Source organism: Suricata suricatta, chromosome 6 (genome assembly GCF_006229205.1).
Source record: "Suricata suricatta isolate VVHF042 chromosome 6, meerkat_22Aug2017_6uvM2_HiC, whole genome shotgun sequence".
NCBI lineage: Eukaryota > Metazoa > Chordata > Mammalia > Carnivora > Herpestidae > Suricata > Suricata suricatta.
This window is the reverse complement of record NC_043705.1, coordinates 120551585-120576768: the sequence shown is the minus strand read 5'-3', so window position 1 is coordinate 120576768 and position 25184 is coordinate 120551585. Positions and strand designations below refer to the sequence as shown.

The 25184-nt window shown below is 36.3% G+C and overlaps 1 protein-coding gene across 8 annotated transcripts in view; it reads right to left on the bottom strand.

The window, feature by feature from the left end:
• Window positions 1-813: 813 nt before the first annotated feature.
• Window positions 814-25184, bottom strand: part of LMBRD2 (LMBR1 domain containing 2) — a 52505-nt gene continuing 28134 nt past the window's right edge. For 2 of the 8 annotated variants that reach the window (XM_029940993.1, XM_029940992.1), the window contains 12 exons: window positions 23572-23646; window positions 22098-22211; window positions 21552-21735; window positions 20692-20873; window positions 19745-19878; window positions 18297-18402; window positions 17331-17428; window positions 13309-13412; window positions 11894-11940; window positions 10283-10388; window positions 7556-7685; window positions 5667-6680 (listed from right to left, as the gene is read on the bottom strand). In XM_029940993.1, coding sequence (XP_029796853.1) covers window positions 6596-6680; window positions 7556-7685; window positions 10283-10388; window positions 11894-11940; window positions 13309-13412; window positions 17331-17428; window positions 18297-18402; window positions 19745-19878; window positions 20692-20873; window positions 21552-21735; window positions 22098-22211; window positions 23572-23646 — 1365 coding nt within the window. In that variant the 3' untranslated portion in view covers window positions 5667-6595. Of the gene's footprint in view, window positions 4361-5666; window positions 6681-7555; window positions 7686-10282; window positions 10389-11893; window positions 11941-13308; window positions 13413-17330; window positions 17429-18296; window positions 18403-19744; window positions 19879-20691; window positions 20874-21551; window positions 21736-22097; window positions 22212-23571; window positions 23647-25184 lie in introns of those variants that run through there. The other 6 variants (XR_003909424.1, XM_029940995.1, XM_029940997.1 and 3 more) reach the window with 6 other exon arrangements.

Sequence of the window (25184 nt, the reverse complement as noted above, 5' to 3'; positions counted from 1 at the left end):
CTATTTCTTTCATAAATGCTCTGTAGTTTTCAGGGCACATATCTTTTATCTCTTTGGTTGGGTTTATTCCTAGGTATATTATGGGGTTTGGTCCAATTGTAAACGGGATTGATTCCTTAATTTCTCTTTCTGTTGCTTCATTATTGGTGTATAGAAATGCAACAGTTTTCTGTACATTGATTTTATATCCTCCAACTTTGCTGAATTCATGTATCAGTTCTAGAAATTTTTTGGTGGACTCTTTCATGTTTATTGCATAGAATATCATGTTATATGCAAATAGTGAAAGTTTGACTTTTCCTTATTTTGTATGTCCTTTATTTCTTTTAGTTGTCTGATTGCCGAGGCTAGGACTTCCAGTACTATGTTAAATAGCAATAGTCTTGTTCCTAAATGGTATTATGTTTTTAACTTCAAACTTCAATTTATAAAGGAAAGCAACTCTCTTTTCTTAGTCTAACTATGGTTTCAAGCACCCAGCTCTTGGTTTTGTTCATTTTCCTTGTTTTCCTGCTTTAAATTTCATTGATTTCTAATTTTTATAACAATTACTTATTTTAGGGGTGTTTAACATTAGGTTAAGCAACCAACTCTAGCTCAGCTCATGATCTCGCAGTTCATGGGTTCAAGCCTCACGTTGGGCTCTGTGCTGACAGCTGAGAGCCTAGAGCCTGCTTTGGGTTCTGCGTCTCCTTCTCTCGGCCTCTATCCCACTCATACTCTTTCTCTCAATAATAAACGTTAAAATAAAAAAAACACAATTACTTATTTTAATTATGAACGAAAGTAATTTAGAACCTAAAGTCCAATTACTTATTTATCTTAAAATATTTTATTTGTAATATCTGTTAATATATTTGTTAAAAACAAAGCTTCAGCCTCCTTAAGAGTTTAATCTCAAAGATGGTATGAAATCAAATGCATAATCTGCAAAATTCTTAGGAACTTGTAGAAATGTACTTTATTTCATGCAAAGCCACATAATTTCCTATATTTTAATAGCTAATCAGACATTTCAAAAAATTCATTACATCACAATAATTTAAAATACTACAAAGCAACTGCAAGTCCACAAGTTTGTCAAAACCAAACTGAGAGAACATTATGCATAGATAAGGCCAAAGATGCTAACTCACTTATAGGTAGCACTTTGCAGCTTTTTCCACATACATATTTGAAAATGTAGTGAGAATATGCAGAGAAAAACTGTTAAATCTACAACCCATTGGTCATTACATATCAGGTAGTAATGGCTGATTAAAGATAATTTGGCATCATGCACCAAAAATCAACATAATGAACGTCTGGAAAAATATGATCTGATGCAACACTTGAAAAGACCTATCTTCTATTACACCTAATCCACTGAATTAGATAAAGAACAAGTACTTTATTAATGCAACACAGGAATTAAGCTTTTGGTATACTTTGCTTGAGTACTGGCAGATATAAAAAGACACTGAAGGGATGAAGGTACATTTCAAATTTACACTGGACGACTGAAGTTTAGAATATTGCCCTAAGTAAACAGGATGTGGGTAGAACTTATTTGAGAAAGATTTTTAAACTACTTAAAAGGACTACAATTAGTTGCTACAAAAACATTTTATAAAAATTAAATAGCAGAAAGTAACAACATCAATATTAGAGCTCTTGTTTCAAGGCTATCTAATTTATAAATATATATTAAATTACAGTAATTTAAAAGACATGTCCACATGTTCTCTACCTTCTAATATGAGAAAAATCCTTCAAGCTGTTTTCAAAGTATGGACAAAAACAAATCCATTGGATTGCTTCTAATAAAATAAATACAGTCTCTCCCCTACAACTTGGTGTACTAAGTCGGGAAGACGCTAGCCAGCATTCTTTTGAGAAATACAGCTCTAAGTGACTAGGTTGGTAAGATTTGTATCAATAGTATCAACTCAAAAAGGTGTTGTATACTCAGACTAATAAATTATGACTTTCCCCTACATCATGTCTGCCATAGACATGTAAACCACTCTTTCTACTCTTTTTGCCCTAAGTACAGAAAAAATCTTTTAGAAAATGATAGGAGATCAAGATAACCACAAAAGAAAAGATTTGCAGGAGAAAAATAGTTAATTCTCCCCCAGAAGTGTGTTAAAAACAAATGTCTTCTAGGATATCAACAAGAAGAGGACCATGCCAATATTCTTGCTTTATCAACAAATTAAAAATTTCAGCAAGGTTTCAATCAACCTCAATGGACAAATCTTTTGACAATAAAATTTTAGGAAGACCAGGCTGAGCGTGAAAGGAATTAGAGGTAAGGTCATGTTCCCACTGATGGGACTGGGATGGGCAGGGCTCGTGCCTGCTCTGCTGGCGGAGATGATCACAGGGCCTCAGGAATTGGGAGTGGGGAGGACCCGTTTGGCCTTCCAGCTCTCTGACCAGGAACAAAGTCCTTTAGGAAGAAGTACCCTATATTGAGGGAATTTAGAAGGCCTTCTGTAACCCTCTTGTAGTGTTCCAACCTCTTGTAGCTTCTAATGAAAACTTTGGCAGCGACATAGGTTATTTATGAGTTTCTTTTCATAAAAAGATACCTCAAGGCTCTAAATCTTTTTGGGGTTTTGTTTTAACAATCACTGGTTTTGGAAATCCATTTTTATGCCAAAACATTACACTGAGAATATTTCATTTTAATGAAGTGCCCTCCTTAGTGACCTAAAGACAACACACCAAGCCAGCATACATCACATTTACATTCAGATGTTGCTTAGTTGTCTAGAAACACCTGTTTCACTACTTTAGGTGCAATATTGCTATTCAAGTAGTGGGATCTGGAACCAGAACTAGTTCCTTTTGAGTGTACAGATCTTCAGAAACATCTGTGTACACAAAACAGAAGACTAATCTGTCAGTACATTAAAAGTCGTATTAGAAAGAGAGACTCAGAAAGGAAGGTAAGAAAGGAATGAAGGAAGGAAGTAAAGAAAGGAAAGATAAAACTTTAAATCCATTTACTTCTTAACACGTAGAGTTTAATGTAATGTGACCCATTACAATTCGGAGATTCAAGTATGTTAAGATTTTTCAGGGACATGTTTTGCCTCGTTAGTGCAAATACACTTATCCTTGTGATTTTCAGGCACGGTCCACTCAAATCACAAGTATAAAACTCAACGTTACTGAGCAGTGTGAATTATAATAATGGAGAGTTTATTTTTCTTTTAAGATGGTAATCAACACACCATCAAGAACATTCCCTGAATCTATTACAAGATAAAAAAAAATGAGGTTTGTTATTGCACATAAATGAAATTCTTTCATTTGTATGCTAAAGTATAAAAAACACACAAATGGACTTCCCTCTTCACATTTAATTTCATTTGGGTACACAACCAGTGTAAATTTCAGAAGTGATCAAATAGAATTCAAAACCAGATCAACTCACAGCATTTCTTTTTGGTGTGGGTTGTCCAAATTTCTAATCTATTTTTTATAAATGGAAAATCCTTGACTTTTAATTTAGCTCTTACCACTCTTGTGAAATGAAGGCCTCTTGTGTACTGAAATTATTCCAAGGCCCTGTATTCATTTGGAAAGAGAGCAAATTCTAACAATTAGGCTTGTCCCTTATGCCTTATTTTAATAATAATTTTATAAAAATGCCCTGTTGATAAGTTATTGATGTAGTAACAAAAGTTAATTAGCAACTTACAGGTAATTCATGAAATTAATAGATTTATTATTTTTGAAATGGCTATTTGAATTACTGGCTTACTGAATATGCTTACCTAATGACTGTTTAGAAAAATAATTTTAAAAGTGTAATCAGTTATTTATTATTATGTAAGAAAGACATTAAAAGCTAATTGTCAGAAGTAATTCTTCAGGAAATTTCTCTGCATTTAACGTGTATGAATTTAGTAGTAATGTTTTGCATAAGCTTCCCCCAAAAGAAAACTTATGTTTGTACTCCAGTTTTCTACACACGGTGGCTTAACAAATATTAACTTAGTTCTGCAGCAATAAACTCTTTATTCTTAAGGGGTTAAATCAAATTTACCCAGTCAGGTAACCTTCCCATATGATCATATAAAAAATCCTGTAAGATAAATTCTGCTTAAAAAGTTGAACAGTCTAGATCACGTAACCAAGAATTACTTGGGGAGTAGCCCAAAAGTCACAAAGGGAGCTATATTGTTTGTGAAGTATTACATATACTTCGATTACTATAATCATAAAAATTTTAATAATAAAGGAAAGTAGTACATTCCCCTACATATTCCTATCAGTTTATTTTAGGGCATTATAAGTTACAAAAGTGACTGGATAATTTCTTCTCCTTTTCTGCTTCTACAGCATCTGGGTTTCATGACAAAACCTGATGAGAAACAATATTATACTTAAGGAAAGTATTTCAAGGTAAACCCAAAGATGAAAAATACAGCAGTACTATTAGGACTTTTGATAAATTATGCCAAAAACAGTTTTGCTTCTCTGTAATTATAAGAAACTGAACCCTCTCTGGGCGGGTCATTTCTCCACTCAATATCTTCAAGTACCACTAGGAAAAACAGCACAACTAACAACTTGTTTTGTTTTTTATAGACTCCAGCATATAAACGTCAATATCCTCACAATAGTTTTGTGAGGTAGATCAGTAGGTAAATAGCAAGTATCATCTTCATTTCACAAATGAAGAAATTGAGGCACTGAAAGGTTACATAATTTGCCCAAGGTATTGAATGGTCAATCATGAAATTACAAACAGTACTAAATTATCTCTGCTCCTGGCCCGTAGCTCACTAACCACACTTTACAATGAAAGGCTGTGTATGTTCTCAAATGTGTGGTCCATATGACCTTTGACTGAGAATAAAATCTATCCATTTATAATCATTTAAAAGGGGGCCTAACCTCCACGATCATAAAAACTGAAAAAAATCGGGTAATTAGGATGATCTACTATTCAGTTCAGTATTTGCATAAAACTGTCTTTTAAAAAATTTACATGATAATACTAACAGCAAAATAAAAAATTTTAAATTATGATTCAGGGAGGATTACCTTCAAAAAACATATAATCATATTGTTAGGATGACTACATAAATCATTTTCAAACTGGGATACTTACGAGTGAAAACGAGCACAGTTCACAATGACACAGAATAACCGGGGTTAACCCAAGACTACTGTGGGCAAGCTCGAGAGCAGTCACCGCTGGGGGAGTCCACAGCAGGGGTCTCTTGAGTTGCCACAATTTCAGGGACATAAGAAACTTCCTGCAAGCATGTTGTGCTCAACTGTACAGTATTCATTGTGCCATAAAACACTGATGATTTAAAATGTAATACCGAACTTTGGCTTAAACACAAAAGTTAAAAAATTTTTTTTAGTAATCATACTTAACAAAGTTATTACACATTTCCCCTCTATCCACAATTTAGAGGCACCTGGGTAGCTCAGTCGGTTAAGTGTCCGACTTCAGCTCAGGTCATGATCTCCTGGTTCTGGAGTTCAAGCCCCACATTGGGCTCTGTGCTGACAGCTCAGAGCCTGGAGCCTGCTTCAGATTCTGTGTCTCCCCCTCTCTCTCTGCCCCTCTCCACTCATGTGTGTGCTCTTTTTCTCTCTCTTCCTCTCTCAAAAACTAGTTAAAAAAATTTTTTTTAAATTGAAATATTAACCACAACATAGGTGTTAATAATAACATTTTTTTACCTTTTGATAACCAAATATGATTTTCCAAAAAGCATAAACAGGCACCTTTAAAAATTAGAGAATTTTATGGGACTCTTTGGCTCTTAAAAAAAAAAACCCTGCTATTTACCATTAATGCTTCAGATTCTCCTTGAGAGGAATGATCAACACGTAAGTCAATATGCTAAATGATAAAGGTGAACATTTCTCCCTGAAATGAAAATCTTTTACAAAGCAATACCAAAAGCGTAAAATAATTTCCAGTCACTACCAAAGACTGAAAGAATAATAAATCACCCAATTATAGTACACATGCTAAAGATACTAACACTATCAGCTGAAGTATAATCTTAATTATACATGCAAAACCCCCACAAATTTGCACATAGAGCTGAAAAAGAACTTTCTACATTCAGTTATGTCTGGTAAGTAAGCCTTGTGTTAAGACATGGGTTTTGTAAATACCATTATTATTTGTGGTCTCCATCTCTTTGGGAAATAAATACAGGAGTAACATATTCTTTAGAAACAGCAAAAATGTAAATCACAATAATAAAACTTATAATGTTATTTAGTCATGACTAACGGCTTTTCTGGACCTTTAAAACAACTTTCCTGAAAAAAAAAACTAACCTGAAACAAACTGAACTACATATTCTCAACATGTCCTGATTTTTATCAAGACCTGAATCCTTCCACTACACCTTTGCTTCTAAGGCAGACACTTCAGGAATGGTCATAAATCCTATTCAATGGGCAATAAACTATGATTACTGAGATAGGATTAACTTTCAGTGCCTTGTTTGTCCTAACACTTTTCGTTAAGAGTACAGATAAATCCTAGGGCATACATATGTTCGGAAAGACTGAACTGATGTGTTGATCTTGGTTAGTTGTTCCATAAATTCTTCAGACTTTAAACATCATCAAATATTCTGCTGTGAGACATCGAGAGGTATCGTCCACCAGGCTGATACCTGAAAGGTGGATAAAGAAATGATCTGAGGCATCAAAAATAACAAAGGAGGAGAGAAAAACAAAGACACATTAAAAGGAAGTGGCTACATAATTTATAAGCATAATTTGTAAAATTTCAGTAGCTGAAAGCAGAAACTTACTCTCTAAAGATATTATCCCAAGGGATTTACTTAATTATAAATTAGCCAACAGCTTTTTTAGAGCTTAGAATACACATTCGGCAGCGTGAGAGACATATTATAAAAAAGGGATAGAAAGATACAAATATATTATGGAACTGAAGATTTAATAACTACTCTTAATTGTTCCGTATAAATAGAACGTTCTGTGTTTTTCCTATTTATGGGCAATAATGTAGCAAATACCTTCATGCATATGATATTTTGCTTTCATTTAATCATTTTCACAGAAAATAGTGGTTAAAAGCACAGATTCTACAGCCAGAGTCCTGGGGTTTGAGCACCTGACTTTGCCACTTGCAAGCTGTGTGACTCTGAGTGAGTTACTAAGCCTCTCTTGAGTCAAATCCAACTGGATTTACAACCATAAAACACAGTATTATGGTTAATGTGCTTAGAGTCTGACTCTAGCTATGGTAATAGCTATGCAGCTGTTGCTAACTACGATACATTTCACAGATTCTTACTATCAATTTCAATTCTTCTTTCTTATTTATAATATCACGAGTAGTTTATGGATATAGCAATTTCAACTACCACTACTGGATGCTATAACTTTTAAAATATAAAAGTATTAGAAGCTATAAAAAGATACCAAAGGTTGATTAATATGTTTTTTATTAGCAGTAGAAATGAGTATTTTCCTTATGCTTATCTCATCAAATGTATGATATTAAAATTTTTAAATGCTGGAGCCAAATGACACAGCCAGAGCTTACCTTCCTGGCTCAGACTCAAGAGGATCATCAGTGAATGTTTCTGCATTAAAATCCAAAGGTTCTACATCTTGGAGGAGCTCTATTCGGTCCCTTTCAGTCCTGTTATTAGCCCTGGTATATTTGGATGCTGCTGTAAAAAAAGAAAAAAAGTTATGTCTACTTTTCTATGGTCTTTATGGGTCACAGTCAATGGACTCCCAAAAAAAGTCAAGATATAAAGGATCTAAATTTTGATTATGAAGGCAAGAGTAAGGAAAGATAACTACTTGATTCCTTTAAAAATCAAATTAAAATGATAAATAGTATGACAGAAAATAACAAGGAAAAGTTCTCCTTTGTAGCTCAGAAGCAGTGCAATGCAAAGACTCAATTAAAATGAATCAAAATTAACATTTAACTATGGTATCATAACAGTGAAAATGTTCATTATCAAGTTTCAGTTGGTTTCACAGTACATCCAGGGGTTGCTATATCTCAGTTCTTGGCTAGAATTTTCTTTCAGATGTATTCAACTTAAACTCTTCAAGAAAAGGTCTGAATCTGAGTCTTTTTCCCATAAGACAAGAGTTCAGGGCCGCAATGTCCAACAGAAATAAAACGCAAACCCCATATCTACTTTGAAATTTTCTAGTAGCTACATTAAAAGAGTAAAGAGAAACAGATGAAATTAATCTTAAGATATTTAATTTAATTCAACACATCCAATATATGGTCATTTCAACATGGGACACCAGTCACAATGCAAATGCTTAACAGCGTCATGTGGCTAATGATTACACACAGACCTAGAGAACTAACTCTCCCTTCTCTATGTGGACAGAGTGGGTTTTCTTCATAAACAACCTAAACTTTCATAATGTTGTTTTGAGCAGTCCAATAGCTTCAAAAGAACTTTATGACCTAGTTCTTTTTGAAAACTTAAAGCAAGCCAATTCCATCATATCTCACACTTTTGTCATCTTGGACTCCGCCCTTCATCTTTTCTCTCATTCATTCAGCACACATTGGTTGCCTCCCACATTCCAAGTTCTCTCCAAGTCATCATCCTAAGCATTGTGTTTCCTCTTCTCTTGACCATTTTCCCATACTCCCACATCTTTCCACCGACCTACTCCATGGTAAACAAGTTTCCAAATATTTCTGGAACTCTCCCTCTATTTCCTAGCTTTTTATTTTTCTATTGTTTAGACAGAGAGAGAGCGTGCACACAAGGGGGGTGTAGGGGCAGAAGGATAGAGAGTCTCAAGCAGGCTCAGCTCAATCCAACACCACAAGATCATGACCTGAGTCAATATTAAGAGTCAGACATTCAACTGCATGAGCCACCCAGGCACCCTCTATTTCCTAGCTTTAACTGGAACTTTCTTCTTCTTCTTTTCTAAAGATTATTTACTTATTTTGAGAGAGAGAGAGAGACAGCACAAGTAGGGGAGGGGCAGAGAGAGAAGGAGAGAGAGAATCCCAAGTAGGCTCCTGCTGTCAGTGCAGAGCCCGATGTGGGGCTCAAACTCACGAATACTCAAGATCATGATCTGAGCTGAAACCAAGAGTTGGATCCTTAACCTATTGAGCTACCCAAGCAGGTGCCCTCCAATTTCTTCTACCCTAAATCTCATACAAACATACCCTCTCCTCCTCATCTCCAGGGTCACTGCTTATTTTAGGCCCTCATCATTTCTTGATCGCATTACCAAAACAGAAATTAAACAGGTTTCTGTGTCTTACTTCCCTGGAAATCCTGCTTTATATGGTGCTATCAAATTTATCTTTTTAAACCAAAAAATCTGAGCATGCTCCTTTCCTGATTGAAATCTTATCTTTGGGATAAAATCTAAACTTCTAGGCGTGGTTACACCTGCTTCCCAACTATCTGTGCAGCCTCCCCTTTTCAGGCTGCTCATCCTTTAGGCTCTTGTCATAGAAACAAATTTGTATTCCCCCAGAGATTCTCTCAAATCAGTCATCTGCCCTTCTGCCTAAAACACCTTAACCTGGCTAAGTGCTATTCATTCCCAAATAGTCAGTGAATATTTCCTTATCCCAGAAATCCTTTCCCAGTAAAGATCTCTTTTTCCAGCTCCTGAGGTGAGTTCCCTTTGGGCCCCTCTATTCTTAGCATTCCTTCATCTCCCCCAAAGACAAGAATCTTCTGCCATCTACTCAGGTCAGAGCTCTGGGAAAAATAAATTTCCTGCCACCTTTCCAGGGCAGATGGCAGCACCAAGGATGTGAGGAGGCTTCCTAAGTTAACACACTGGCAAATGGCTTCTGCTTGGTATCAGTCCCTCACTAAATTAATTAGCAACCCAAGGAAAGGAAACTCCTCTATATCACTGTACATCTAGGAAAGTACATGATTTATATGGGTTAGTTAGGAAACATAAAAATGACTGAATTGCCTATATCTACTAACAGAAAAGTAAAGAACAACATCTAGGTAAAGAGCGGAAATCAGCACCCACCTACAACATGCCTGGGTAAGTACTGTATTACTTAGTATAGTACAATCACAACTCTTCATTCGCTGCCCCACCTTCTCCTCCCACCAGAATACATATTTGGGTTTCCCTTCCTTTTGTACACTGAGGGATGAGAAACGAAAGACACTACAAAGCCATATTTACTGTTTTACAAAGACATTTTTGAATGGATATCCTAATTCTCATTTACTATGCAAGCAAGCATAATAAAACAATTTCTAAGGAAACAGTTAAATAAACTACTTACATCGGTTGGTACTAATATCTGAGAGGTTTGATTCTTTCGGGTCAACGTGAACATTTCTGTTTCTCGTGGAGTCTTCTCTAGTGTGTCCATAGCGTTCTTTCCATTCCTAGGACAGAAACACAATATATAACAAAAGAACTCACAGGCAGAAAGTAATTCATCCCCGTCAACAGATTATATAGGTAGAGTAATAAAATTCAGTTAGTCTCATCAGAAATTCACCAGATAATCAATCAGTATGATTAGCTTAGTGCCATTAAAATTTTCAAAAATAATTTCTCTTGTCATTACACGATTTTAATACAGTCTTCAAATTTTTACAAATAAACATTTATAAATATTTTTGCTAGCTATATTTAACCTTTTCAATTCTTCTAAAATGTCAAAACATTAACCTTTTCAATTCCTCTAAAATGTCAAAATATTGTAGCTACAGTAAGCTTACCTTGACCACATAAAAGTTATGAGAACGCATGATAATTCAGGAGATGTTAACAGAATTTTCTCCCCTATGAATAAACTACAAATATCAAAAACCTGAAAAGTCACTCTCGAGAGCAAAATCAGAGTTCTATACCAGATAACTGCAGTCAAACCGTATTGAGAGCGATAATACTCAATAAATTCTTAGAACTGAACGGAACATCAGAGGTCACTTAATTCAACCTGCTCTGCAGTGCACAGTTTCATTCTGAAATAGCCATGCCACGGGCTCTCTTATTAGAGGACATGAAATTTTCTTTCTTTTGGAGAGAGAGTGCACATGCCCTTTCACAAGCTGGGGAGGGAGAGGGAAAGAGAATCTTAATCTCCAGGGCTCAAAACAGGGGCTTGATCTTATGACTGTGAGATCATGACCTGAGCTGAAATCAAGAGTTGGATGCTTAGCTGACCAAGCCACCCAAGTGCCCCAATGACATGGAAGTTTCTATGTGTGAGAAACCCATCACGATTCTGATAAACTTGGAAGTTAGAAATTTTCCTTGAGAAGGGAGATGTGGCTCCACTGGCTTCCCCTCTCTGGTTCTAACTATATCTTCTGAAATAAACAAGTCTCCTTTCGCACGACGCACACTACAGTACATGCAGACCAACGTCATGCCTCCTCCTCTGAGTCTTCACTTCTCCGGTACAGAGAATACCACGAGGTTGTAAATTTGTGTTAACTGTTACTAGATTTTTCCAATTTGCTGCCTTTTTACTCTCTGGGAGGAGGTTAATTTGCTTCAGTAAACAGAAGACTGAAGAGGAATATAATTAATTGTCATATTACCAAAAAGGTATAACAACTTTAAAGCAATCAAAATGACTTTAATAGCAAGACTGCATGAATTTATTAATTCATTCAATAAGTATTTACTGAGAACCTACCATAGGCAAGAAACTACTAGACACTGGACATGAAATAATTTAATACTAATAACTTGTAGAACAGATCTGACAAGACACTTAGCCTGTACATCGGAAAGTATTAAAATTACCTTTTTAAAACAATGTGTCCTATGTCATTTTCCCACTGTTCTTTAGTCTTTAGCCAATCCTAAATCAGTTAAATTCTTATGATACTTCACATTAGTCTTTAGGTTACAGCAAATTAAGTACTATACTTACTCTTCTTCGATTTTCACCTTCTTCTTGCCTTTGCCTTTTTCTCTTCTCTAGAGACAGAAAAGTGGTCTCAAATTTGGTATAACATGGTTTAATTAAATGTAGTAACTGAAGTAAAGGTATCAGGCTATGACCAATTTCCTTTAAATTACTACAAAGTCAAAAGTAATAGATTATTGTTAGAAAGGACCATAGAGGCCACCTACGTCCACAGAGAACACCTTCTGCATTTTTGCCCGAGATGACCTTCCGGCTTTGTCTAAACTGGTTTTAGTGAGGAAAAAGTTCTTCCCCGTGGTAACTTGAAATCTGTTTGTAACTTCTCTTTTCTTGCCTTATCTTCTAAATTAAGGTGATACTTCTTTCTGCATAAATATCCTTTCCTTTATTCTGTTCGGGCCATACACTCAGTGTTTTGTGTGTGTGTGTGTGTGTGTGTGTGTGTGTTTAATAAGATATGCTCTAGATAATTCTGGCTGTCCTTCACCCAGTACTGAATATGATACTCCAGATGAGGTGTAATTAGTGCAAAAAGCAGTAGAGCCATCACATCAACTAGCTCCACCTTCCTAGGAGACCATGTGAAGGCTACAACAGCTTCTACTGCAGCTTACATTTAACTAAGGATCACATATTTTGGCTTACATTTAACTAATGATCACATAAAAACTCCAGACACACATAGGGAGAATGTCTAGGAATCAATGTCCCTACATGCAAGTCTGTTTCCTTTTTTCCCTACTATCACTTAAACATCAGGGAATTTGATAACATTCAGTGTTGGGATTAGATTCTAGTAGACTGCACGCATTCTAACAGGTTGCTAACGATCATCACATTCTAAAAACTAGCCTTGGCTTGAATGATTTTCTCTGTAGTATTAAACTGATGATTCTTCCAACTTATGAATTTTATAGTTGTACTGAATTTGGCAAATCTGTTTCCAGACAAACATGAAAATGACTCCAACACCATCCAACAGCATTATTTAGCTGAAGACATACTAATGATTTCTGCTGCAGTATTTCTTAAAGTCAAATGAAACCATCATTTGTGTTTTCAAATTATTTTTGCTATGAAGCCTGTATATAGACTTTTAGTTAAAAAATAATTTTTTTAACATTTATTTTTGAGAGACAGAGATAGAGCACAAGTGGGGGAGGGGCAGAGAGAGAGAGAGGGAGACACAGAATCCAAAGCAGGCTCCAGGTTCTGAGCTGTCAGCACAGAGTCCAATGCAGGGCTTGAATTCACAAACCATGAGATCATAACCTGAGCCAAGGTCGGATGCTTAACTGACTGGGCCACCCAGACGCCCCTAATTTCTTAGGATAGATTAAAAATTATGAATTATACAAGTTGAATTTTATATTTTGAGTCTCTATATTTGTTTGTTTATTTTAAAAGACAAATCTTACCTCGTCTGATTAATTCTTTTCCTTCATCAACCAAGTCTGATGTCATATCATTATCTCCCATGAACTGCTGGAAACCAAGTAGATTCAAACAACGAGTTCCCAAACTAATAAAAGTAGATTTTAAAAAAGACAAACATTATTTCTCATTATAAATATTTAGATAAACTGTTCCTTAATATCATCACCCCAAAGAAGGCTGTTTTATTATCAGTTATCATGGCAAGTTACATAGTTAATTTATCTTTTTTTTTTAATGTTTATTTATTTTTGTGAGAGATAGAGCACAAACGGGAGCAGCAGAGAGAGAGACACACACAGAATCCAAAGCAGGTTCCAGGCTCTGAGATGTCAACACAGAGCCTGACATGGGGCTTGAACCCATGAGTCACGAGATCATGACCTGAGCCGTAGTCAGACACTCAACCGACTGAGCCAGCCAGGCGCCCGAACATTTGTCTTTCTTTAAAAAGGATTTATTTTTCCAAGGAGCTTATATACCCAGTACTCCACTGACAGAGTATGCACCATACCCAGATTCCTTACAAAGACAAATTATGTTGGGCCATTAGCATAACTTCAGAAATCATACAGGGATAAAAAACAGTGGCTATAATACAAATGCAATTCATTCTTTTCTTATATTAAAAAAATTTTTTTAATGTTTATTCATTTTTGAGAGAGAGACAGAGCATGAGTGGGGAAGAGGCACAGAGAGAAGGAGACAGAATCCGAAGCAGGCTCCAAGCTCTGAGCTAGCGGTTAGCACAGAGCCTGACACAGGGCTCGAACCCACAAACCATGAGATCATGACCCGAGCCAAATTGGGACACTCAACCAAGTGAGCCATCCAGGCGCCCCTCAAATGGCAATTTTAATGCTGAAAATACGCACATGCAATCTGTATCTCCAAGTGTAAAATATACTGGTTTAGAAAAATCTTAATTATGCAAACTGATATTCATGTTCATTTTTTTTAACCTGAGAGTGAGTCAACTCTATTTAAATAGCTTTTATTATAAACTCAGAATTAATTACTATATCTTACCTGGAGGCTATTATTTTATCTTATTTGGTATTTACTTTAAGCCTCATTGTTGTGCAGGACAAGAATACTCTGAATACTCTGACACACAAGGAAAGAAGCGATGGATAAGATAGGCAGGATTAATATTTAAGGTCCCACTATACATCAGCCAACTTACAGACACTCTCTTATTTTATTTTCACTGTAATCCTGAGAGATAGATATCATTTCACAGATAAGGAAACAGAGGCCCACAGGGTTAAATACTTTGCTAATGATCACTGAATAAATCTTAGAGCTTGGATTTAAATCCAAGACAAAACAAAGACCAAGCTCTTTTTATTACCTTAGTTTTCAAACTTTTCTTACTGATGTACTCCTAATGATAGAAGCCTGAACACATACATGGAGCAAGAGAGGGAGAAGAAAAAGAGGAGGAGGGAGTAAGTGTGTGTGTGTGTGTGCACGCGGGCACATGCACTGGGAGGACAGGAAAACAGTGGAGCAGTTACATGGAAGTGAAGGTCTTCCATTTTACATTACCGATGTGCGAAACTCTGACAAATTCATAATATGTCCGCTTGCTTTGATATATAAGGAATGTCTTATATAACTTACCATTGAGCAAAACTGGGGTGTTGGGTAGATGGTCATGCTAATTCTGAGACTTTAAATATTCCTTTACTATCTTCATACCCTTGTGAGAATAGGATGTCCTAGTATGAGAAGCCCCCAACTAGATCACGGTCTCTGGGAAGGTCATAGCTTTTCCTAAAGTGTCAGGAAACAGCCTTATGTTCTCTAGGCAGTTATGTCTGAATATTAACTCTGGGTTGTGGGGAGGGGTATGGCTGTGCTGTTAGTAATATGGAAATTAGACTAATTATGGCAGCATTTCAAAGAAAATAGATATAGGAAGAAAGTTACCACTAAAACGTCAGTATGGCATTGCTTCATATGTTTCTATAATAGAATATCTATTTTGAAAGGTAATTTGAAAATTGAAGAATCTGACCTTTCTTTTCCTGTTTATCCTAATTAACTCTAAAACAATACTTTAATGGGCCATTTCAATTTTACAATTTTTCTCTTAGACATAATTCTTTATATTTAAGGTTTTCTAGTTGATAGAGCATTAGTTATTCTGTCCATTTATTTCTTGATCCATATTAACAATCGAATAAGGTAGGAAGAGATGCTAATCTTGCCAACAAAACTACTAACATGTGAAAACATAATTCACATATCACAAGCTCTTAATGTTTCATTAATAGTTTTATAAACTTAAAAATTTTTTTAAATTTATTTTTATTTTTTTATTTTAGAGATAGGGTGTGAGTGGGGATGTGAGGCAGAGGAAATGAAAGAGGGAGACTCCTAAGCAGGTTCCACACTAAGCACAGAACCTGACATGGAGCTCGAGACCATGGCCCTGTGATGATGACCTGAGCCAAAATCAAGGTAGGATACTCAACTGACTGAGCCCCCAGGCGCCCCAGTTTTGTAAACTTTCAAAATGAATAAACATATAATCAGAACTAAGTTTTGGGCATGCAAAGTACAATATCTTCTTTTAGTACATCATTTTCACAGTATAAACAAACATATGGTCTTTTTTACCTTACAGAAAAGAAACTTGAAAATTAGACCTACTATTAGTTCATATTAAAACTTTTACTTGAAAATATAATCCTTTATTTTACCTATGAGGAGGTAAAATACAAATGTTTTAAAATATCCAATAGAGAATTTGTTTCAAACGACATTTGTTTAGTTAACATCTTAATGAGCACATACACATTATTTGTAATAGCTATCTAATGGTGCTGGAAGTTTTAAATGAAAAGTGGTTGGATAAAACATTTTTATCAGGAAAGCAAAGTGGGGGCGCCTGAGTGGCTCAGTCGGTTAAGCTTCCGACTGGCTCAGGTCATGATCTCATGGTTCGTGGGTTCAAGCCCTACATCAGGCTCTGTGCTCACAGCTAGCTCAGAGCCTGGAGCCTGTCTTCAGATCCTGTGCCTCTTTCTCTCGCTGACCCTCCCCTGCTCACACTGTCTCTCTCTCTCTCTCTAAAATAAATAAAAAACATTAAAAAAATTTTTTTTAAATAAAAAAAGTGATTAACATCAATAAATATTTTTTGTAAAGTGGTCTTTTTGGTATGTCACAGAGTACTTAAGCAGTCAGTGAAGAGGGCAAATGCAGTACAGGATAAGGGCACCTGCCGTGTGGGGTGCTAGAAGCCACGCAGATCTGTCTTTACCTCCTTAGGAGTCACCCCCTTGCCGAGAATCAAGCATTTTTCCTAATCCTGTACAAAACCAGAGCCTGTGTCCTTTCCAACCTCACATGTATGGACTGCCTGATCACAGTTGCTCCTCACCTGCTGCTTTGTGCTGGCCCAGGTCTGAGGCGTCTAGAAACCTGGCGATGATTGTGGGGAAAGCCTTAAGACATTTTTTTTAAAGTTTATTTGTTTATTTTGAGAGAGAGTGCGTGTGAGAGCCGGGGAAGGGCAGAGAGAGCGAGAGAGAGAGAGTCCCAAGTAGGCTCTGCACTGTCATGACCATCAGACCATGACCTGAGCCGAAATCAAGAGTTGCTTAACCGACTGAACCACCCAGGTGCCCCGCCCTCAGATTCATCTATGTTACTGGACAAAAGATGGGCATGGGGGTATTTTATGAGCTACACTGGCTGTCAGTGTTCAAGGCCAAAACTTAGAGTTACCACTTTGCAATCAATCCTCTCACCCTGTGGCTTAAATACTTGTAAAAGAATAACTCTACTTCTCTTTTCTTAAAAATCCCTTCAGAGAGAGAACCTGACCTGATCACTTTAGCAAACCTTTAAACTATCCCTCACCCTCCCAAAGCCAGAATAAAACAACAACAACCAAAACCTAACCAGTGAATATTTTAAAAGGCTTTAAGGAGAAAGGATATCCAGATTGGATAAGAGTAAGAGGAAAAATAGTTGATGTTAACTTTCTTACCTAAAGTAAGTAGCAATGCAGAGAATTACCACCAACATAGGATAATATATATAGAATCCATCTGCAATAAAGGATAAAACTTTCATGGAACCCATAATCTAAAGAGCAAAAAGAAAGCTAAATTAGTACAATTCTGTATTTTTCATTTCTTTCCACCATTAGAAAAATTCAATCATATTAACAAATTTGGACTTTTTAAAAAGTAGAAATAAAGCCCTAAATGGACTGATATTTAAGTTCTCATCAGAAGAAAAACTTGTGTTGTTTTCTTTTTTAATTTTTAAACAGTTATTTTTATTTGAGAGAAAGAGGGAGACAGATTGCAAGTGGGGAAAGGGCAGAGAGAGACATAGAATCTGAAGCAGCTCTGAGCTGTCAGCACAGAGCCCAATGTGGGGCTAGAACCCATGAACCGTGAGATCATGACCTGATCCAAAGTCAGATGCTCAACCAACTGAGCCACCCAGGCATCCCATCACAAGAAAAACTTATAACGAGGTGAGGTGATGGATGTTAATTAAACTTATTGTGGCAATCATTTCAAAATAAATACATATACCAAATCATTCTATTTTACACCTTACACTAATACAATGTTAAATGTCATATCTGAATTTGCTTATTTATTAAGTTTTTCACATAAAGAAAATTAATATTTTATAAATACTACTAAAAATTATTGTGTACATGAAGATTATAAATGTAAAAGCTAATATTATAGATCAGTTCTATTGATATTGCTCAGCTGGCCAGCCTATGTGAAAACTTTTTTTTTTACAATAAAAGAGCAAACTCATTTTTATCCAGTCATTAGTAATTACAGATACAACCTTTAAAAAAAGTTTGATATGAAAAGATATCCTTGTAACACTATTGAACATTTCTGCTGGCATTAAAAGAAATTCCACAAAAACACATCTTGTAGACAATGAATCTAAAAAAACTCTGCTTCCTGACCATACTTACAGATGTGTAAGCAGTTGGCTGCGTATTCTGGTGAGAGATGGATGAATCCATATGGGTCAAACCCAGGAAATTAAGACATAAAGGAGGAGTCAAACGGCAAAATAACCTGCAATAGGCATTTATAAATAGGATATATAAAAAAATATAGCAGCAAAATACATTTTACATTGCTATTTTCATCTATCTGTATTATATATATCTTGAATTCTTAATGTAAACTGTCCTTGAGAGACATCTGAATATCCTATTAATCACATCTCCCTAAGACATCAACATCTACATGGCAAAATGCTGCCACAGCTTCATCCTAAGAATGTGTGCGGTGCCTGAAGAATTTGTGTATGCAGATTCGAGTCTACCATCTGGGCAATCCGTGTCGGCATGACCAGGATGGCGACATCCTCAAGGGGAACTGTACTCCGTACATAAAGGAGCTGAAGTTGTACTGAAGTAGGTCACTCTGACAAGTTCAGGTACGAAGAACTGTTAGAGCTCAGTTCTGTCCAGATAAAAAGAGAACCTCACAGAACAACAGAGTTGGAGAATAGAGAGGAAAATGAAGGGAGGGTGTGAATACAAAGGAAATATGGGGAGTTATTTTGTGAATGATGGAACAATTCTGTATCTTGATCGTGGTGGTGGTTACGTGAATCTACACACACGCATGTGCGCGCACACACGCGCACACACACACACACACACACACACACATGAATGAAGGATAAAAACTGGTAAGAACTAAATAAGGTCTGCAATCTAATTCAGAGTAATGTATCAATGTAAAATTCCTGGTTTGGATATTGTACAACAGCTATATAAAATTTCTCCCCCATTCAGAGAATCTGGGTGAAAATGTATAGGACCCTTTGTACTATATTTGCAACTTCCTGTGACTCTATAATTATTTGAGTGGAAAAAAGGTTTAAAGAAAAAAGTCTGCAAGATGCTTCAGATACGGATTTCTCTGGGAACTTGCCTAAGTCCAACCTTCATAAATACCTAATACGATCGACTTACCAGTAAGAACAAACAACAGCACAATCTAACTATTACAACAATACTCTCTTAATAAAGAATAAAGAGTCTTCCTGTTCGTTTTCTTAAGTCCTTCCCAATGCAGTGTGATGCCACTGAATCTCTGAACACTCTATGGGTCTGACTTAGCCTCTCTACCCTCAAGTGGTCCTAGTATTTACTAATCTATTTATTGAATCTCTAATTTGTAAGTCCAGGTTATTTTTCCTTTCCTTCCTAACCTAGTAAACCTCTTGTAACCTTAGACTTCAAGCAGCATTTAGCTAGCAATCAACAAATATCTAACTAATGCATAAGTAAACCTGATCCATGAGCTCACACAAATGCAGGTGTTAGAGGAATGCTCAGAAACAAGAAAGAAAAGGGACATCCAGCGGGGTCACTCCCTCGTGTCTAAACACACTCCTACTTACATGCCACTGAAGAGAAGGCTGTAAGCATCAGTCTGGTGATGCGAAGCCAAGTAATAATAGTTAAAGACACGAATCCTGAACACAGTAGAATAAACGCAGATACTCAGAAAGAAGATGGAAAGGAAGCAGGCAATCTGAAAAACAAGCAAAACCAGTTTAAGATTAATGGACCTTAGCACTTTATATATGCTCACAAACATTAGCCTTTATTTCCAGCGAACATTTATCAACATTCTAAAATTTTAGAACACAGTTCAGGTGTTAAACACCTGTAACTGGGGGCACCTGGGTGGCTCAGTTGGTTAAGCGTCTGGCTTCAGCTCAGGGCATGATCTAATGGTTGGTGAGTTCGAGCCCTGCATTGGGCTCTGTGCTGACAGCTCAGAGCCTGGAGCCTGCTTTGAATTCTGTGTCTTCTTCTCTCTCTGCCCCTCGCCCACTCATGTTCTGTCTCTCTCTCTCTCTCTCTCTCTCAAAAATAAACATTAAAAAATAAATAAAAATAAACATCTGTAACTGGTTAAAATACAGTAACAGGTTTTTTTAACCACCTAAGAAAATGAATTTATGAAAGAAATCTACATCTTGACCGTTCAACATCCTGTCCATAAGTTTCAAATCCACCTCCTGAAGTGAGCCCGTTCTCCCATGACCTTGGCTACCCTTCCCATGACGACTGAATGTTATGTAGCTTCATTGGCATCAACAGGATCAAAGTATTCTCATAAAAGAATTCTGTACTATTTTGCACCTTGTTATCTCTTCTCAAACACAGTTCTTAGTTTTTATGGTCTGGATAAATGGATGAAGCCATTTGTGAAAGTCTTAATAACAACACTGTGGGGAAACTTTCACTGCTTTCACTATTATTAGATTATATAAAGAAAAAACACAGTTGATGACTAGACTATAAACTGATGTATGCTTATGACATAAAATAAACTGACCTCTATATAAATATAATTGTATGTTTTTTCAGCCAGCTGTATGAAGACTGCAAAGAGGGATAAGACAGGTGTAGTGCTAAAGAATGTGCATTCTGACCACACGACAATCACGGAGAAGATGGACAAAACCACAGCAAGTATCCTATAAAACCATGGTCTCAAAAGACATTCCCAGTACCATTCTGGAAGATAAAAGAAAAAACTGATTAGGAAAAAAATCATAAAGGAGTAACAGGGTATTTATATTGTTTCAAAATATCTCCATAAGAGATCCGTTACTGCAAAGAGGAAAATAGTAAGATCACAGTGGAGGAACCAGGCAGGTAGACCCTCACCAAACAATCACCAGTGACAGAACTAACTGACATCATGTGCCTCCTGCTATGAAGCACTGAAAGAGCCATGTCACTGCTGCAGTCTTCCCACCAAAACTGCAGACCCTGTGTCCAACAGGAGGAGATATGAGACGCAAATTCAGGGCCACCTCATAAAAAACTGGCCTATCGTCTCCTAAAGCACCCGTGTCAGAAGGCACAGAGACTGAGAAATTGTTCCAGATGAATGGAAACTAAGGAAAGAGGACATCTGAATACAATACATGATCTGGAATTTTTTACTGCATATATTTTTGCGTAGCATTTTGGTTATCTGTGAAGTCACAGCGGAAACGGATAGATTATATGTTGAGTGACAAGTAAAATACTTTTGGAGGGGGGAGTTTAGCAGATACATAATATTACCACATGGTATATCTCAAATAATACAAATGCAATTCAACTCTGCACTGGGGAAAATACACACATTTTTCCTCTAGAAAAATTATCAATTTTAAGTTCTAAAATTTATGTAAAATTACCTACCAACTGTAGGATTATAAAAATATTGGGTAAATTTGTTTTCTGGCTCTGGTGACTGAAAGGTGTGAACAAACTGACGAGTAGCACTAGTTTCATTTTTTGCTACATCTTCTAGATAAAATGCTTGTTCCAAAAGAATCTGCCATTGTACTTGAGTTCGACGGTGCCTCTGAACTGAATAAATCACCTACAAAAGAGAATTTGGGTATATCTGTCAGTGTTCTGATCCAACAGTGGTTCATCTTCCTGCCAGAGAGCATGCTTTCATTGTCACAATAATGGGGAACTGCTAGTGGCAAGTGGCATTTACTCAGTGGGGCCAAGAATGTTAATACTCTACAATATATGTAACAATGAGTAATTTTCCCTCCCCCAATGCTAACACTACCCCTGTTGAGAAACACAAAGTTAAAACACTTCAAAGAATAATACACAGGATCAAAGAAAGCTTCAAATACACATTCACTCAAAATTCCCTTTTTGTGGGCAGCAATTATAAATCTAATTACAATCATCAAAACGTAAAAGAGCTATCATTAATAAAGTTACCTGTTTATGTAGTTTTACCAGACTTTTTTCAGTTGGGTAGGTATTATGCTTTTCATCAAAATCTTCATAATCATCCATGTTCCTACCCATTTTTTCCTGATACTCCGTAGGGCACTAAAAGGGACAAATAGATATTTTTAAAATTCATTTGCAAGAAAGTAAAATATTTTTATTTAAAAACTTGCCATTCTTGGGCATATCTAACTTTCTCAAAAACATCTTCTTCCTTTATTAGCATCTCTAGATATTTGGATTTTTAGTTGCTGACATTTTCTTGAAAATTTTCTAGAAGAAGTATTGTCTTCTTACTTGGAAAGCTTCCCTACATGAAGCAACTAGTATTTGAGAGGATTAGGCCATGTAGGCACCTAATGAAACTGTTAATTATTTTCCTAGCTAAAAACGAAAAAGAATTGCAATGAACCCAAGATGTTGAATTTTTAAAAGGTGTTGTACAGAAAAAGAAACACGTAACTTGGAGTCATCTGCCCTATTATTTATTTATTACCTATATGAATTTGGGCAAGTTACTTAACCTCCCCGAATAAGTCTCAAAAGGTAGCACTATAAGAGAAAGGAATAGAGAACTGATTCTCATGGCTTTCAACTTAGCCAAAGGGAACACTAGCTAATAGTGTTCAGTATAATAGACTTAAAATATAGAAAAAAAAAAATAGCTCAGTCGTTCTATGGTTGAAAAGACAACTACTGAGAAGTCTATTTTTGGAATAATCATTTTGGAAATCTATGAATACCCTAATTCAATACCAATGCATCAAAACCTTAATTGTATAGCTTCTTGTTAAATATCTCATAGGGTCATTCATTTTACAATGCATTTCACATATCGTAAAATGAACCATTAGAAGCAACTGAAAGAGATTATTAAGGCTCTAGTTTATTATGGGAGATGTGCCGTTAGTGACCACATTCAGTGACACTTAGAGACTGTGAAGGTCCGTCTCCATCACTGTGTCAGCAATCATTATACATTACTTAAACTCTACATCCACATTTCAATGAAAAATACTGCCAATAATTAAATGTTAACCTTGTAACAACAGAACAAATTCTAAGTATGGATTACTACTGGTTTATGGTTACTATTTCCACGAAAATTGGGGCGCCTAGGTGGCTCAGTTGAGCCTCCGACTTCGACTCAGGTCACGATCCCAAGTTTCGTGGATTCAAGCCCCATACTGAGCTCTGTGCTAACGGCTCAGAGCCTAGAGCCTGGAGCCTGCTTTGGATTCTGTGTCTCCCTCTGTCTCTGCCCCTTCCCCACTGACACTCTATCTCTCTTTCAAATAAATAAATATTAAAGAAAATTTAAAAAAATTTCCGTGAAGATGGAAGGGAGATGAGAAGACCACAGTCATAGACTGTTCTCATACTTTTCTGATGTTCTTATTATAATGTTATAGTCTATAAATTTATATTTCAAAAGAAAAAAGATGAAAATATGACTAATTACCTTTTTAAGTATTGTGTCAACACATTTTCTCAATGGGTGATTATACTTGATGCTTTCATTCACTTTACGAACCTCCTACAAAGATAGTAAGAAGAATAAAAATATTTCCATTTCTATCCATCACCCATTTCAAATGAGACTGCTTTAGGTACTATATATGTTCTCATAAGTTTAATTTCAACCCAAGTTACTTAGCATATACATGAAGTTCTGTTCACTAAACAGAAGTTCTTAAAAACATAAGTCAAAATACAAAGTTACAGAATAGCAATATCTATACCCTCATGTTTTTTAGTATTTTTTAAGATTTATTCTCTTATCACCTGCCTCTTGGTATACAAAGATGAGTAAGCATTAAAAAAGGTCATGAAGGATCAAACTTTGCAATGCTGTGTTCTTCCGCCTTGTTCAGCAAGCTCAGTTATCTCATTATCTAAAGTACAATGGAGAAACCAGAGAAGAAGTAACAGGCAATAAGCATCACAAAGCACCTGCTCCTTTCCAATGAGACAGCGCTCTAAGCAGTCACAACTACTGACTCATTCCACATCCATTTATGAAAAAACACACTGTGTTAGGTGTAAGGTCACCACAATCCATGCCGGAGGGTGTGGTAGGAAGACATGATGTTACAAGTTTTTAAAGATGACAGGCTGGTGATGAGCTAATTTAATAACCAAAGTAGTGACTATGAAAGGTATAAAGGGGTTAGGAAGGGGAATCTTTGCAACCAGCAGATACCAAAGAAGAACAATCTCTAAACTAATGAAATTTTTAAAAAGTTGGAACCACTGCTCTAGGCAGAAGAAATGGCATGTTCAAAGGCTGGGAGGTAAGAGAACTGACAAGGATATTAAAAAAAATATTCTGATTGTAGAGTAGAGAATGGCCTCAAGAGATACAAAACTAGACGGAGGGAAACCACCCGGCATACAAAATTTTGAAAATATATTTATATCTTACACAACACAAAAAAATCACTTTCCCTAATATATATGTGCTGTTACAAAGCAAGAGAAAATTGGGAAGACAGAGAAGCAATACAACTGGCCAATAAGTGTCTAGAAAGATAGTCAAACTCACTAAAAACGATTATAATTTTTAAAAAGGAGAACAGTTTTCAAAACATGATTTAGCAATAACCATCAAAATTTACAATACGCAGACTTTAGGAATAACCTGTACCTGTCAGGAGCTCAGCTTAATGAGGAAAACAGGTATTATTCAAACAGGAATGGTGTGGAAACTGCTGCGTAATCTAGTGCGGGAGGCTTTCTGATAAACTGATTATTCAAGCTGAGATAAAAAGCTTGAGGCAACCACAGGAAGGGGCAAGAATATCCCAAACAGTGAGGCAGCCGGCACAAAGGCCCCCATGCAGAGCACGGAAGGAGTCGCAGGGAACTGAGAGGAGTACATGTGACCCCCGGGAAAAGGAGAGGGAAAAGGAGAGTCGGCGCGTGCCTCGGCAGTACTGGCTCAGGCTAAAGGAAAGCAAAGCACTCCAGGGACAAGAGAAGACGTGGGGTCCTAAAACACGCTTGAATCATCATTACGTTATAGTTTTCTAGTCCTAAACTGCCTTAAGGATTTGTTGACTTGTTAGCACAACT